This window comes from Oncorhynchus tshawytscha, linkage group LG02 (assembly GCF_018296145.1).
Source record: "Oncorhynchus tshawytscha isolate Ot180627B linkage group LG02, Otsh_v2.0, whole genome shotgun sequence".
In the NCBI taxonomy this organism is placed as follows: domain Eukaryota; kingdom Metazoa; phylum Chordata; class Actinopteri; order Salmoniformes; family Salmonidae; genus Oncorhynchus; species Oncorhynchus tshawytscha.
This window is the reverse complement of record NC_056430.1, coordinates 67,610,158-67,625,166: the sequence shown is the minus strand read 5'-3', so window position 1 is coordinate 67,625,166 and position 15,009 is coordinate 67,610,158. Positions and strand designations below refer to the sequence as shown.

The 15,009-nt window shown below is 45.9% G+C and overlaps 1 protein-coding gene across 4 annotated transcripts; it reads left to right on the top strand.

Moving 5' to 3' along the window:
* The first annotated feature begins 600 nt into the window (after positions 1 to 600).
* LOC112222286 (ubinuclein-2-like) lies at positions 601 to 14,827 on the top strand. 4 transcript variants are annotated; one of them, XM_042303563.1, is made up of 15 exons: positions 601 to 1,187; positions 2,023 to 2,172; positions 2,392 to 2,502; positions 2,839 to 2,967; positions 3,251 to 3,354; positions 4,069 to 4,606; positions 5,084 to 5,154; positions 5,439 to 5,675; positions 7,459 to 7,572; positions 7,778 to 7,975; positions 9,631 to 9,673; positions 9,806 to 11,299; positions 11,516 to 11,702; positions 12,359 to 12,427; positions 12,755 to 14,827. In XM_042303563.1, exons 1-15 carry the CDS (start codon positions 885 to 887, stop codon positions 12,799 to 12,801), a joined length of 3,795 nt encoding a protein of 1,264 aa, XP_042159497.1. In that variant the 5' UTR covers positions 601 to 884; the 3' UTR covers positions 12,802 to 14,827. The 4 variants fall into 4 exon arrangements, with proteins under 4 accessions (XP_042159497.1, XP_042159495.1, XP_042159490.1 ...); XM_042303561.1 differs by having other exon boundaries at positions 3,248 to 3,354; XM_042303556.1 differs by having other exon boundaries at positions 2,839 to 2,973.
* The last annotated feature ends 182 nt before the right edge of the window (positions 14,828 to 15,009 follow it).

The window sequence follows — 15,009 nt, the reverse complement described above, 5'->3', positions numbered from 1 at the left end:
GCCATACTGACACAAATACTGTAGGCATACATTTGAATGAAATGGTACATGTACTGTCTTTTGAAGTCCAAAATGCCCTATTGCTAATCAGCTTCTTCCTCATCTAAATTAAAGGAAGCAGTGTCTCTACAAAATAACTGAACACAAAACCCATCAATTTCAACAGGTGTCCACCAATGTTTGCTTGTGTTGCGTCATAGGTAACTCACAGAGCCACCCAACTGGCTTGTTTGGTTCCTTTTGGGATTTACTGTGAGTGTAGCTAGGTCATTGTGGAAAAACGCACAATTCAGCATTTCAGGACTGAATGGATGACATAAGAATGGCATCAAAACAGATGCCATCCATTTTCTATATATATTAGTGAGCAAAATTGCATAAATTATTCTGGAGACATGATCTGATAAAATGTCCTTTCACAAAAGACGTCTCCGTTAAGGTCATAATACTAGTGCCATCTTCAGATGTTCTTATTATCGCCTGTTGTGATAGGGGTGGGATTAAAATGGGGGCGAATGCGGTGATTGGCCATGATAACCGCCCTCGCTCACGCTCCTTCCGTTTTGTCTGTGCGCGCAGGCCCAGTGACCTCTTTCTGATATTTTATTTACTCCTGAAATCCAAGATGGCCACCTTGAATATCTCGATCCCATAGCAATTGAGGATGCAAGTAGCTACCGAAAAAACAACTTTTCCCCGACCATCTCATCCCCTGAAATTCAATTCGAATTGTGCGGATGACCCCCTTACATCTTATTAGCCACTAAATAGCCATTGCATTTTCGCGCAAACCCCTTCAATTTGCCAATTTGAAGTAGTTTCGCGAAGTAGCTCGCGCTGTCGCTGTCTGTCCGAAGCGAGGTTCAGACAGGCAGCACATCCAAATGGCCGAACCGAGAAAAGTACAATTTGTCACCCTCTCGGCCTTCGCTGCTGGATCAGCCACGGAGACTAGGAAACGCCGGTTGGAGGATGACGAGGCCGACATCGACTTGGATGCGGAATGTGAGGGCGACACGAAAGCGTCCGGGGCAGATGGTAGCGGTGGGCTTTTCGGCAAAACTAGTAGTGACAAGGACAACGCTGAAGGAAAACGGATTACCGTGCGATTGAATCTATCTCTGTCCGAGCCCAGCGATCAATCGTCGGCCGAGTTTAACTACAGCGAACTCATCCAAAACATCCAGGTATGACTCCTGTTTGGCCAAGAAAGACATGGATCAACACCAGTTGATTTTATTAACTTGGTTAGTGGGGACTTGTTATAAGAGGATATGAAAGTGGGTGTATCTTGTCTTTCCACGGAATAGCGTGGTCGGTGGGAGGAAATTACTAGTCACGGACTTCACACAAAAGACCCTAACTCAGCCATTCATGAAGCCATTCACTCAAATCACTTGGTACTCAACTCGAACGGCACGTCAAGATTACAGTTGTAGGCACGCCTAATGCACATGCAGTGATAAACGTTGTCTGGCGTTTCCTGTTCTTGTTAACTTGCCAACTCTCTTGTTAGTTTACACCAGTCATACAGCCATTAATATGGCACGTAGAATAAGTGCCCCAGTACAGTTGAGTTTAGCCTCCTATTGGTGACATATTGAAGATCAGTCAGTGCTGAATATATGGAGTAGGTTTGAAAGTACAAGGATGTAGCCTAAATAAAGGGAGTTGTGCAAATATCGGTACTATGTTACCAAGACACTCGGTGGTGTGTACAGACATCATTGCATGGTACAGTAGTTTACGCTTTTTTTGTTACATATTTGCATAGCGATTATGCTGAATATATAATACATTGTTCTCAAACTTGTACAAGTGATACTACTTTATAAACCAGCTGTAAATATAAATGCTTCCTCACCAATGCTATTTGGGCAATATGATTGCATGACAATATGCTTTACATCCGGTACAATAACAACACAATATTATTTGTGACTTTGTTAGTTGTTTGTTTATTGTGGGTAAGTCCATTTCTTTTACAGTACACTTTTCTTCACCCATTCCCCCCCTTTCTAGGCAAAAAAGATCACTCCTTTTCCAGCCACGACTCAGACTCCAACTCCTTTTATCCTGCCTCCTGCCCTTGACCCTAGCGACCATTTCAACAATGATGAGAAAGACCGACTGCAGGTGGAGGCCCTGGCCAAGAAGTTTGAGAACAAATATGTATGTTATTTTTTGGAGCCGTGGTAAAACCTTGTGCTCTAATAACTCCACTTATAAGATGCTAGTTTTAAGATTAGTTTGACTTGTTTTTATCTGGTTAATAGTTAGTTGTATCAAGTTTTAAGCCTGTTATATCAGGTTATAAGCCATGTTTTTCTCGTTTATGACTACTGGTTATACAGTATGTAGATGTGAAAGTATGTATCGCCTGTGACACAGGGCAATGCAAATGCAGCAGGAAAGAGGAAGAGGAAGGATAGGATGCAGGATCTGATTGACATCGGCTTCGGCTATGACGAGACCGACCCTTTCATTGACAACTCAGAGGCTGTAAGTATCCCTTTATTTTGACCTTCTATACCCCTTCATGTGGAGAAGGCATGTTAGGCTGTATTATAGGTGGAGAAAACAGGAATCTGCTTGATTCTGGCAAACTCCTCTCTGGAGTTTCGCTTCCTGTTTGGAGCGTGCTTTAAGACTGTCAATCAACCACAGCACCAATTTGCACAAGCATTCAACCTCACCCCATAAATACTAACCTACATCCACCACAGTGACATGTTTTTTTTTTGTCAGAGACTCATTGAAGTTTACTCTGTGTTCTGCGTCTATGCTCTCTCCTGTGTGCTATGAATGTAACGGCTGCCATTTTGTTTTCTGTGACAGTATGACGAGCTGGTCCCGGCCTCCCTGACTACCAAGCTGGGAGGGTTCTACATCAACACGGGCACGTTGCAGTTCAGAGCTGCTTCCGAGTCCGAGGGAGAGGATGGGGGCAAGGATGTCAAACCCAGAGTAAGGGTGGGATACTGGCATGACGTATTGTATACAGTGAAATTACACTATATATTAGTCAGCTGGGTCAATTCCATTTCAGTGATATCAATTCAGGAAGTAAACAGAAATTCTAATTCATTCAAAATCATTGAGAAAATCCATGAATCTTTGTTTAGTTACTGAACTGATGAGAATAATTGACCCCATCCCTGATAGGAGTATGACAAACCTGCTTTATTTGTGTTTATCCAACTGGCTTTGGTTTTTCATGAGTTGTGTCTGTGCCTTCCGGTGGTAGCAGGAGCTGAAGGGTGGCGAGGAGCAAGTGATCAAGAGACGAAGGAGGAAAGAAGGAAACAATTTGGAGGAGAAGAAACCCCGGAAGAACAGAGTGCCCAAACCAGGGTGAGATGATAGGATAATGGGATGGATAAATCGCTGCTTCTTGTGCCTGTCAGGCATGTCTGTACCTTCACAGATTACAATTTCAGATAGAATGGTTGTTGAATAATTCGGATGATTTTGTTCTTGCTGTAAGAGCAAATAATCTAAGGGGACATTGTGGTTCTATGCATATTTCTCAAATAGAACTGAGCACATTGCAAGAACCATTCCTCAAAATGTCTTGTAATGGTTTTTGATTCCGTTTTTATACCTCCCCGCATCAAACCCTATCAAATGTGTACTGACATTGAAATGTGTGCACTTCAGCATAGAATACAATAGACAAATTCATCATATAGATTTATTTTTGTTCATTCCTACCCATGTACAGATATGTCTGGCTATGACATGATACAATGTGATGCTCTCTCTGAATGACTCGTGGGCTTGTGTGACAGGCCAAGTGTCCTTAACAAAGGCTCCATTAGCTACGCTCTGATAGGCTGATCACTCCGCTGCCATAAATACTCCTATTCCCAGAAATAGACCAGAATATATTACGAGACTGTTTTTTTCCTTGTATCATATTGAAAATACATTGCCTTGCTTATAGGTTTCTTGTCTTTGAGATTACATATCAGAATGTCCCTCAATATTTTCTCTCTCCTTTCTTTCTTCCTTTTCTCTTCGCACTCTTTCCCCTCTTCACCCCTCTCTCTTGTCTTTCTGACCCAGAGTGTCGTCTCTGATGAACATCCACCGGCCAGAGAAGAAGAAGAGGAAGAAGCTGATGAAGGACTCCTTGTGCTTGGCAGCCATGTTGCGCCGCTTCACCCGGGAGAAGCAGGAGATGAGGAAGATGAACCCCACCGTGCCGCACCCCGGCATGGGTAGCTCCGTGGCCAACGCCCCGCGAGCCAACCACCTGCTGGCTAACTCCCACCTGCACGCTAACGCGGCTAACAACGACGTCTCATTGGCCGAGCTCACCGCGGACCCCGCCATGATGTCACTCCTGGGCTCGGCAAATGAGAAGGAGCTTCAGGATCTTCTGGGTGACCTGGACTTCAGCCTTCTGGACAGCTCGGCTAATCCGCACGTGGCCACGCCCGGGAGAGAGAATGGCCTGATGGGAATTGGAGTTTCAGGGCCGAAGTCGAGTGGGGGCGGGTTAGGGAGGGGGCTGGGGGTTTCAGGGGGTCTCCTACACCCACCTCCGCTCCCTGACGGCCTGCCTGCTCCCCTCATCAAGCGCATCGAGGACCTACGGGCGGTAGGTCTCACTGATGAGGCTTTTCCAGTTTATCATAGGTTTATTTATTTGGTTATTAAATGTTTATGTGATCATCCCTTGATTTAATTGTTGAGTAACTTCCTGGAATTTTGTACAGTTGAAATGTGTGGCAGCCATTTTCTTAAACCATGACGATATCACTTAAAATAGTGTTTCAGTTCTTGGACGATTGGTAATGCATTTCTTGACAGGCTGATAAAAATGCAAAGAGAGGTTAGAGAGGAGCAGAGCAGAAAGGAAGAGCGGATGAGAGCAAAACACATGAAAGAAAGGTAGACTAGCAACAGACAACTGTTGGCCGAAAGGGAGAGAGAAGAAAGAGAGAGTGACAAATCAAGGATGAGCAAAAACTGGCAAGATGCAGCCATTTTGAAAACTGACACGGAAAGCTTATTTTTTGCTTTTGTGCATCTTTCCATGGAAGACAGTATGCTCACCAACCTCCTTTCTTCACAGGCCTCTCGTCAGTTTGATCAAGAGGGAAGGAAGAAATTCTTCACCCTGGATATGAATAACATCCTACTGGAGTGAGTTTGTCATTCTTTTGACACGTTGTATATCTCTCTCCGTCTCCACCCTGAATGTGTCATACTGCTGATATTGGAGTCGATTGTTCACCTCTTTCCCTGTCTTTTTCACCCCCACTCTGTTCCACATTCCTCTCAACATCCTTCTCTCTCTTATTCTTTGTCGTCTCTCCTTTATCCCCTTTCCTTGCTTACCATCGTTCTCTCTCCATCCCCCCTTTCTCTCACTCCTGTTACTTCCCTCTGTTGCTCCTCTCCCTTCCCTCCACTCTCTCCTCCCCCAGTATTGAGCTGCAGGTGCAGGAGCAGCCGATGGGGCTCCGTGGGGAGGTGTATTCTCACCTGGAGGCCTTTGTGCCCTGCAATAAGGAGGCCCTGCTCAAACGCCTCAAGAAGCTTAGCCTCAACATCCAGGACGACCGTCTGCGTACGCCCCTGTTGAAGCTGAAGCTGGCTGTGTGCAGTGTGATGCCCGAGCAGATCCAACGATACAACTTGGACTGCATGGTCAAGGCTGCCAAGTAAGAAGACTACAATACTCCATAGTGTACTGCAGCCAAACTCAACAGGCGGACCGCGGTCCGGATGTGGACCCAGAAGGGGGTCAATATGGACCGTGGCTCCCGACTTTACATTTGGTATTGCATTGGGCTGTTTGTCATCCCCTGACAGAGAGCCATTTTGATTTAGTACCTGTCAGAAATGTCCAGTTGATCAAATAGCCCATGTTAGGTATATGGGTACGCCCAGGGGCCTCGACCCCCAGCGGGCCCCCAGTTGATTTTGTTGAGTCATTCAGGTATCATATGGTAAAATTTGTAGAAGTGCAGAAAAATGATCCAAGAAGAAGGATGTGAGCAATTTGAACAGTTTGTAGTTGTTGGAAGGGGGTTTGTTACTACACCAATAAATTACTAAATTCATCCTGACTTTTGCCACCTACAGTGGGGCAAAAACGTATTTAGTCAGCCACCAATTGTGCAAGTTCTCCCACTTAAAAAGAGAGGTCTGTAATTTTCATCATAGGTACACTTCAACTATGACAGACAAAATGAGAAAAAAAAATCCAGAAAATCACAGTGTAGGATTTTTAATTTATTCATTTGCAAATTATGGTGGAAAATAAGTATTTGGTCACCTACAAACAAGCAAGATTTCTGGCTCTCACAGACCTGTAACTTCTTTAAGAGGCTCCTCTGTCCTCCACTCGTTACCTGTATTAATGGCACCTCTTTGAACTTGTTATCAGTATAAAAGACACCTGTCCACAACCTCAAACAGTCACACTCCAAACTCCACTATGGCCAAGACCAAAGAGCAGTCAAAGGACACCAGAAACAAAATTGTAGACCTGCACCAGGCTGGGAAGACTGAATCTGCAATAGGTAAGCAGCTTGGTTTGAAGAAATCAACTGTGGGAGCAATTATTAGGAAATGGAAGACATACAAGACCACTGATAATCTCCCTTGATCTGGGGCTCCATGCAAGATCTCACCCCGGGGGGTCAAAATGATCACAAGAACGGTGGGCAAAAATCCCAGAACCACACTAGAGGGGGACCTGGGAGAAGTGAATGACCCGCAGAGAGCTGGGACCCAAATGGGGGTGGAAACAAAGCCTACCATCAGTAACACACTACGAAAACCTCCTTCCATCAGCAAGGGCAGGGACTCAAATCCTGCAGTGCCAGACTTGAAAGTCTGTGTTGCCCAGCAACAGCCCCAAAACATCACTGCTCTAGAGGAGATCTGCATGGAAGAATGGGCCAGAATACCAGCAACAGTGTGTGAAAACCTTGTGAAGACTTACAACCTTGTGAAGACCAACAAAGGGTATATAACAAAGTATTGAGATAAACTTTTGTTATTCACCAAATACTTATTTTCCACCATAATTTGCAAATAAATTCATTACAAATCCTACAATGTGATTTTCTGGATTTTTTTTTCTCATTTTGTCTGTCATAGTTGAAGTGTACCTATGATGAAAATTATAGGCCTCTCATCTTTTTAAGTGGGAGAACTTGCACAATTGGTGGCTGACTAAATACATTTTTGGCTGACTAAATACATTTTTGCCCCACTGTAGGTAATTTGTATGACCGGACCTTCTTAAATAGTTGAGTACCCCTGGTATACTGTAATGCCATATTGCTAATCCATAATGGTTGTTAGGTTATTTTTAGTGCTCTACTCTGCCTGTGTTCATCACTGCTTTCATTTATATGCGTCTCTGCCTCTGCGGGAATATATTGAGGTTGGTAGAATATGTTGGTTCTGAGGTGTGTGTGTGTTGGACCCTAGCAGGCAGCAACCCGGAGAGGGAGAGAAGAACGGATCAGAGGAGGAGGACGAGGGGAAGCCGGGGAAGAGGATGATGGGCCCACGGAAGAAGTTTGTCTGGGACGACAAGCTCAGGTAATGGCCCATCCACTGCCCTCAATCAAATCTTATTTATTTGTCAGTTGTCACAAAGTGCTTTTATAGTAATCCGGCCTAGACACTAAAGTGAAATTCTTAGAGTCATAGAGAAAATGGCTGATTTGAAAATATAAAAGATTGGTAAGCTTTCTTTGTGTGTGTGTCTCTCTGTGTGTGTGTGTGTGTGTGTGTGTGTGTGTAGGTCGCTGCTGTGTAACCTGGTGCGTGTGAAGTTGAGCTGCTATGAACTGGAGTCGTCTCAGTGCTCTCTCTCCGTGGAGGATTACCTCAAGGCCTTCATGGAGAACGAGGTCAAACCACTATGGCCCAAGGGATGGATGCAGGCCAGGATGCTGTTCAAGGAGAGCCGTGTTGTACACAGTCACCTCACTGTCAACATGTAAGTTATCTCCACTGTAGTTGGACCTTATAAATAAGTTGACTTTATAATGGAAATTATACCTTTATATTGTATATATGCCTGATTGACAGATCAAATTAAATATTATTGGTCGCTTACACATATTTCGCAGATGTTATTGCGGGTGGAGCGGAATGCTTGTGTTCCCAGCTCCAACAGTGCAGTAATATCTAACAGCGCACAACAATACACACAAATCTAAAAAGTAAAAGAATGGGATTTAGAAATATTAGGACGAGTGATGTCGGGGTCCGGAGTATATATATACTGTGCCTTCGGAAAGTATTCAGACCCCTTGACTTTTGTTGCGTGACAGCCTTATTCTAAAATTGATGAAATACATGTTTTTCCTCATCAATCTACACACATTACCCCATAATGACAAAGCCTAAACAGGTTTTTAGAAATTTTAGCAAATCTATTAAAAATAGAAAAACAGAAATACCTTATTTACATAAGTATTCAGACCCTTTGCTATGAGACTTGAAATTGAGTTCAGGTGCATCCTGTTTCCATTGATCATCTTTGATCTTTCTACAACTTGGTTGGAGTCCACCTGTGGTAAATTCTATTGATTAGACATGATTTGGAAAGGCAAAGTTGACACTACATGTCAGAGCAAAAACCAAGCGTTGAGGTCTAAGGAATTGTCCGTAGAGCTTTTGTCGAGGCGCAGATCTGTAGAAGGGTACCAAAAAATGTCTGCAGCATTGAAGGTCCACAAGAACACAGTGGCCTCCATCATTCTTAAATGGAAGAAGTTTGGAACCACCAAGTTTCTTCCTAGGGCTGGCCGCCCGACCAAACTGAGCAGTCAAGGGAAAAGGACCTTGGTCAGGGAGGTGTTCCTCTATGGAGATGGCAGAACCTTCTAGAAGGACAACCATCTCTGCAGCACTCCATAAATCAGGCCTTTTATGTTCGAGTGGCCAGACGGAAGCCACGCCTCAGTAAAAGTCACATGACCACCCACTTGGAGCTTGCCAAAAGGCACCTAAAGACTCTCAGACCATGAGAAACACGATTCTCTGGTCTGATGAAAGAAACATTGAATTCTTTGGCCTGAATGCCAAGTATCACGTCTGGAGGAAACCTGGCACCTTCCCTACGGTGAAGCCTGGTGGTGGCAGCATCATGCTGTGGGAATATTTTTAAGCGGCAGGAACTGGGAGACTAGTCATGATCAAGGGAAAGATGAACGGAGCAAAGAGATCCTTGATGAAAACCTGCTCCAGAGCGCTGAGGACCTCAAACTGGGGGCGAAGGTTCACCTTCGAACAGGATGCGCAGAGAAGAATGGGAGCTCCCCAAATACAGGTGTGCCAAGCTTCTAGTGTTATACCCAAGAAGACTCTAGGCTTTAAAAGGTGCTTCAACAAAGTACTGAGTAAAGGTTTTGAATACTTATGTAAACGTTATTTTCGTTTCCCTGTTTTTGCTTTGTGATAATGGGGTAGATTGATGAGGGGAAAAAACAATATAGAAACACACACACACACAGTATGTGATGGGATGTATAGACTATATGGATAGAAGATGTACAGAATATCTGAATAAACAGATGATTGATTGACAGATGGATTAGCATTCCTGTGCAGATGTTAACTTAACACACCATTGGTTTCTCTGTCCAGGGTCAAGAAAAGGATGGTCCCCACCCCCAGGGCTAAAGCAAAGGTCAGTGACATGTCTTCACTCTCAACTGACGTTTGTAACCTTTTCTACAAGATGGTTATTTGGTATTACTTGCGGTGCCATATGTTCTGATGTGAGTCCAATGCGAACCTTTGTCCTTTCCCTGTGTTCCAGGAGGGCCAATGGATCCAGCAGAGGCCCAATCTCCCCACCGCCACCACCCCTTCTCTCCCCCACGTCCCCTCCACCCCCTCCGTCATCCAGGCTCGAGGGACCTCCTCGTCCCCCTCGGAGCCCATCTGCCTGTCCGACTCGCTGGACGAGGACCTCCGCGCCCCCTCCCTGGATTCCGTCTCCCACGCCCTCGCCTTCCTCAGCCAAGCCGCCAAGGGCCTGGGTCCCCACGGCAGCGTCACTGACCTCACCCTCACCTCCCCCTCTCCCCCGCCTCTCCAGATCCCCAACTCCTCCCCCTCCATCACCCCTCACTACTCCCCCTCGTCTTCCCAACTCACCTCACATTCTCTTTCCAAGATAAACGCCAACTCGTCGACGATGCTGACGATGCCATCGATGGCCAACATTAAGACCACACTATCTACCTCTCCCTCCACTTCCACGGCGTCGTCGGCTCGCATGCAGCTCGCGGGGGCCACGTTGGTGTCTCGTAGCACCGACGGAGTGTACGGTGTGATGAAAGGGGCAGGCTCTATGGGACAGACTCAGAGACACAATGTTAGCATGGCGACCTCCACTCACAGGCAAGGGGGCATGACCGGAGGGAGTAAGCTCCACCCACCGTCGTCCCCCTCCCCGCCCACCAAGCAGCGTCCCCCTCCCACAGCCTCTCCGCTCCTGCCCCCCCATCAGAAGGTCGCCCTGGGCATGGGGGTGGCAATACCAGGACTGGGGAAGTGCAGTGTCAAAGCCAACAGCAGTAGTAATGGCGGTGCCATGATGAGCAACATGCCCTCCTCCTCCCCTCAGTCCCGTGCCACCAACTCCCACTCACACCCCCAGCAGCTCAACTCCAAGAGCCCCCAGCAGCTCAACTCCAAGAGCCCCCAGCAACCCTCCTACCTCACCTCCACGGTGGGCTCCTCATCCTCCCAGTCCCCCTCCCACCACCAGGGAAAATCCAAGCCCCACCACCAGTCCAACTTCATCACCCCCATGCAGGCAACCCTCACCAAGTCCTCCCACAGCAACAACTCCTCCCCAATCATCAAACTCACCCCTCGCCCCCCCGCCCCCGCCCCTCCTCCCATCTCCTCCCCTTCCTCCTCCTCTTCCAACCTCCTCTCTCACTCTCAAATGATCTCCAGCCCTCTCCAGTACCAGTCCCCCAAGACTTCCGGTTTCCGCCCCCCATTTAGTGTCCAAGGTGGGGGTCAGGTGAAGTCGGGCCAGGGCAGTTATAGCTTCGCGGGGAGCCAGAAGGGTCCGTCTGTCATTAGCAGTAGTAGCGTTAGCAGCGCTACCTCCAACAGCAGCCCCATGCGCATGTCGCCCGTCACCAGTCGCCCGGACAACAGCCCCTCCCCCTCCGGCACGGTCTCGACCAATCATGGACAGAGACAGAGGGCCATGGGCGGATCCAAGGCTGTAGGCAGTCGGGTACCCACGTCAACCATGGCCACACCCTCCGTTACCTCACACCTGACGCAGGTGAGTCAGCCAATCACAGGCGACCAGAAAAAGTGTCAAGAAGAGTGAAAAACAGGATCAAGAGAAGCCCCTTTTAGATACTGACTGCATTTGTCTCGCTAGAGTTTTGCGTATGTTCTGCAAAGACTTGGCCAAGTTGTCAGAAGAGAAGGGAAGAGATTGTGTCAGGTACTTCACATGTCACCTGATCCCTTCTCTCTTTCTCTTCCCCCCCAGGTGTCAGCTGGCAGTCCCCTCCTGGGCGGGCCACTTGGCTTTGGGATGTTGGGGGGGCTGGTGCCCGTCTCGCTGCCCTTCCAGTTCCCTTCGCTGCTCAACTTCACTCCTCCTGGAGCCCCGGGGGTCAGCAGCCTGGGCACGGGCGCCAACTCAGGATACAGCCTCTCACAGAGCGACTTAATGGGTGAGTAATTGGCAACTGGTGCCCAACTGGCAGTGGCTCCACAAGACTGATCTTTCAAAGCACCGGGCATGCAAATGTATAGGATCAAAAATAAAGCATTTGTTCTCTCTGTTCTTTACGGTTCAGTAGAACTTTTAGGGCTCTTAATACCACAGAAAAAGTCTGTACTGTACAACATGATGTGGTAAACGTCTTAAAATAATTTACTACTTCATTAGTGGTCCCTTGAGATTCATCTAGTCTTAGTTTGTGTTACTCATGGTCAGTGTTGTGGTGTGCAGTATGTGTGTGTGTGTGCTGTCGATCCATACTGAAGTATAACCAGCTCTAATGTGCCTCTGCTCCAGGTTTCTTACTGTAATTCTTGCCCTGCCTGTCTCATTTTCTAATCCAATCCCTCACTCCTTCTCCCCCTCCGTCCATCATCCATCCATCATCCATCCATCCTCTCCTTCCTTCACTCCTGTGTTCTTTAATCCCCCTTTTATCTGCCTTCACTTTCTGATTTGATGCTTTACTTAAATTCTACTTTTATCTTTTAATGTACCGTTTCTCACCTTTATTCTCCTCCTTCCCCCTCTCCATTCTTCCCCTTTTTTAACCTCCTCGCTCTTTCTTCTTCTCGTCTGTCCATCCCTCCCTCCATCTCTCCTCAGATCTGTATAAGAGTCTCCAGTCAGGGTCACAGGCTGCTCTACCTCCTCACTTGCAGCTTGCTTTCTCAGGTAAACTTCACACCTCCTCCTCCCGTACTTCTCTCCTCCTCCCTTACCTCCCTCCTCCTCTACCTCCCTCCCTCCCTCCTCTTCCCTTCCTCCACTTGTGTTGTCATTCCCCGCGTCATGTTGATATCGTTCACTCGCTGTTTGGCTGTAAAGTCTTCTTTCCCAACCTGTCTGCCTGCTCCAGTATTAGTGGTGATCTGCATGACTAGGTTAACACTAGAGGCACGTGTCTTGTCTGTTGATGAAGAATTACCCTCCCTGTGTGTTGGGTATGTTTCTGCATCTTCATGTATTATTATTTTATCCCCCCCCCTCCCCCTTCCTCAGATGCGAACCAAAGCCAGGGTGGCGACATGAAGAGGAAGTCCCACTGACCAATAGAGACGGAGGACAGAGAGTGACAGAGACGAGACATCCACTAGGATCACTTTGATTGGACAGATGGACACAATGATGTAATAATACAGGGGGGTGGAGCCTTCTTCCCTCAATATGGACCTGAAGAATCAATTCCCCCTCACCATGACGATTTCTGAATTTAATTTAACTGTATTTTTATTATTACTGGGTATAAAATGGACCTGGGGTGAATGATAAATGAAACTTTTTTTCCTTACATTTTTTTTCGTGTCAACATGTTTACATGACCGACCTTTATCACTGTGGAATGAGGACAGGGTTGTATTCATTAGGCTCCAAACATAGAAAAATAAATACAGAAACAAGGACGGACTGCCTGAACACTCGTTTTCGAAAAAGCGTTTTGCACCAACGGAGTGCACATACTGCAACGAATGTCGATCCGGTCGTTCGGCGTGGTCTGTTTTACAGACCACCCCGCCAGTGACGGTCTGATTGACATTTTCGCTCGATTCTACATGTAGAATCAGTCTGCAAATTACGGCTGGCACTCTGTTCAGAGGTGCTAAGTACTCTCGACCTGCAAACGCTACCAGTGTGTCCGTTCCTTAATGAAAACCACCCAGGAGAGGGAATACGCTGTTAGCCAAGTCATTTCATTTGAATTTAAGTCTGTTTATATTTTTTCTCGTCTAAAGCAGATTTGAGTATAATATAATTTTTTGGTCGTTGTCTTGACTGTCTGAGAAAGGTAGTTGTTAACTTGTCTCCGATGTGAGATGGTGTGTCCATTGAGTTGTACTGTTTTAAAGTCTCCTCTGCTCCCCACAACTGACTGTTAAGGGTTAAGGTAGTATAGCTAATATAGATATTGATAAATTATTTGTAATTTACACAGGGATAAAAAAATAAATATTTAGAGGTATGTGTGTGCCGGTGAGATTGAATGTGTGTGTGTGTGTGTGTGTGTGTGTGTGTGTGTGTGTGTGTGTGTACACACAACCTACATATATTATTATATATTGTATTTTCTTTCCAGGTCAGTCTGTGCTGTGTGTGTGCAAATTGCATACCTTCTTTTCTCTGTTGTGTGTGTTTGAGTGAGTGAGTATTCCCCTCTCTTGCTCAGCGTGTCTTTGGTGCTGTATAATCACACTGGACCTTTTCTGGAGAAAAACTTGAACTGTAAAAGCTAGACTCCTCTTGGAGGGTGAGAGAGGGGACAAAGATGCCAGATTGTAGCCTACTTGAACTTTTTTTAAATTGTAATTAATTTAGTTTGTAAAAAAAAAAAAAAAAAAAAAAAAAAAAAACGCTTATCAACTCAAACACTCAATATGACAAAACGCCTTAGTTTGTAAGTTTCATTAAAGAACTATGCAGGACTATAAATGCTTCAATGCAAAAGTGCAAGTCGTCGCTTGGCTTTCAACCTCTTACTCAGCTGTCAATGCATTTCTGGGAGTTGTGAATGTTTGTGTGTATGTATGTCTGAGTCCTTTTCCCATCTAAAGAACTCTCCCTTCTCACCTACTGAATACCTCTAGAAACTGTTCTTCCTTACTCTCTTCCTATATCTGGGAAGATCTCAATAGCATACTCCTCACTTCCTCTCTCCTAGTCGTCTTCTCAAAACCCATTGGGGGAGAAGGTCAGAGGGGAGGGACCTCTGGCTTTCTTGCCTCTGTCCATCTCTTATCATCCTTCATCCCTCCTTCCAATGTCAGTATGAATGTCGACCAACTGCACCAAGAATGGCGCCAAAGATGAGTTTCCTAGCATATAGATGGGGTGCCTTGGTCAGTATGTGTGTTTTCCTATCATTCTCTTTGAAATGTACCCATGAGTGTCTGTCTGTCTGTGGTCTGTCAGGATGTCATGGTGAAAAGTTGTTTTTTCTGTGACTGGAGCAGGTGGCATTTTAAAGCTTTTTTTGGGGGGTAAAGATTACATTTCTTGGTAACTGGTTACTTAATTTGGTCTCTTTTGTAGATGATTTTTGTGTGTTGATTTATGGAATAAAATACAGTTGGTTTTCAATAGGTCCTGATTCATTTCTTTGTGGTCCCTGTCTTCAGTCCTCCATTGTGACCGATATCTTTCAAAAGAACACTTCTAGTTCTGAAGGTAGGGCACAACTACACTCTCGAGACACCTGTTAGAGGCTCTATTCTATCCATATTGTAGGGCACAACTACACTCTCGAGACACCTGTTAGAGGC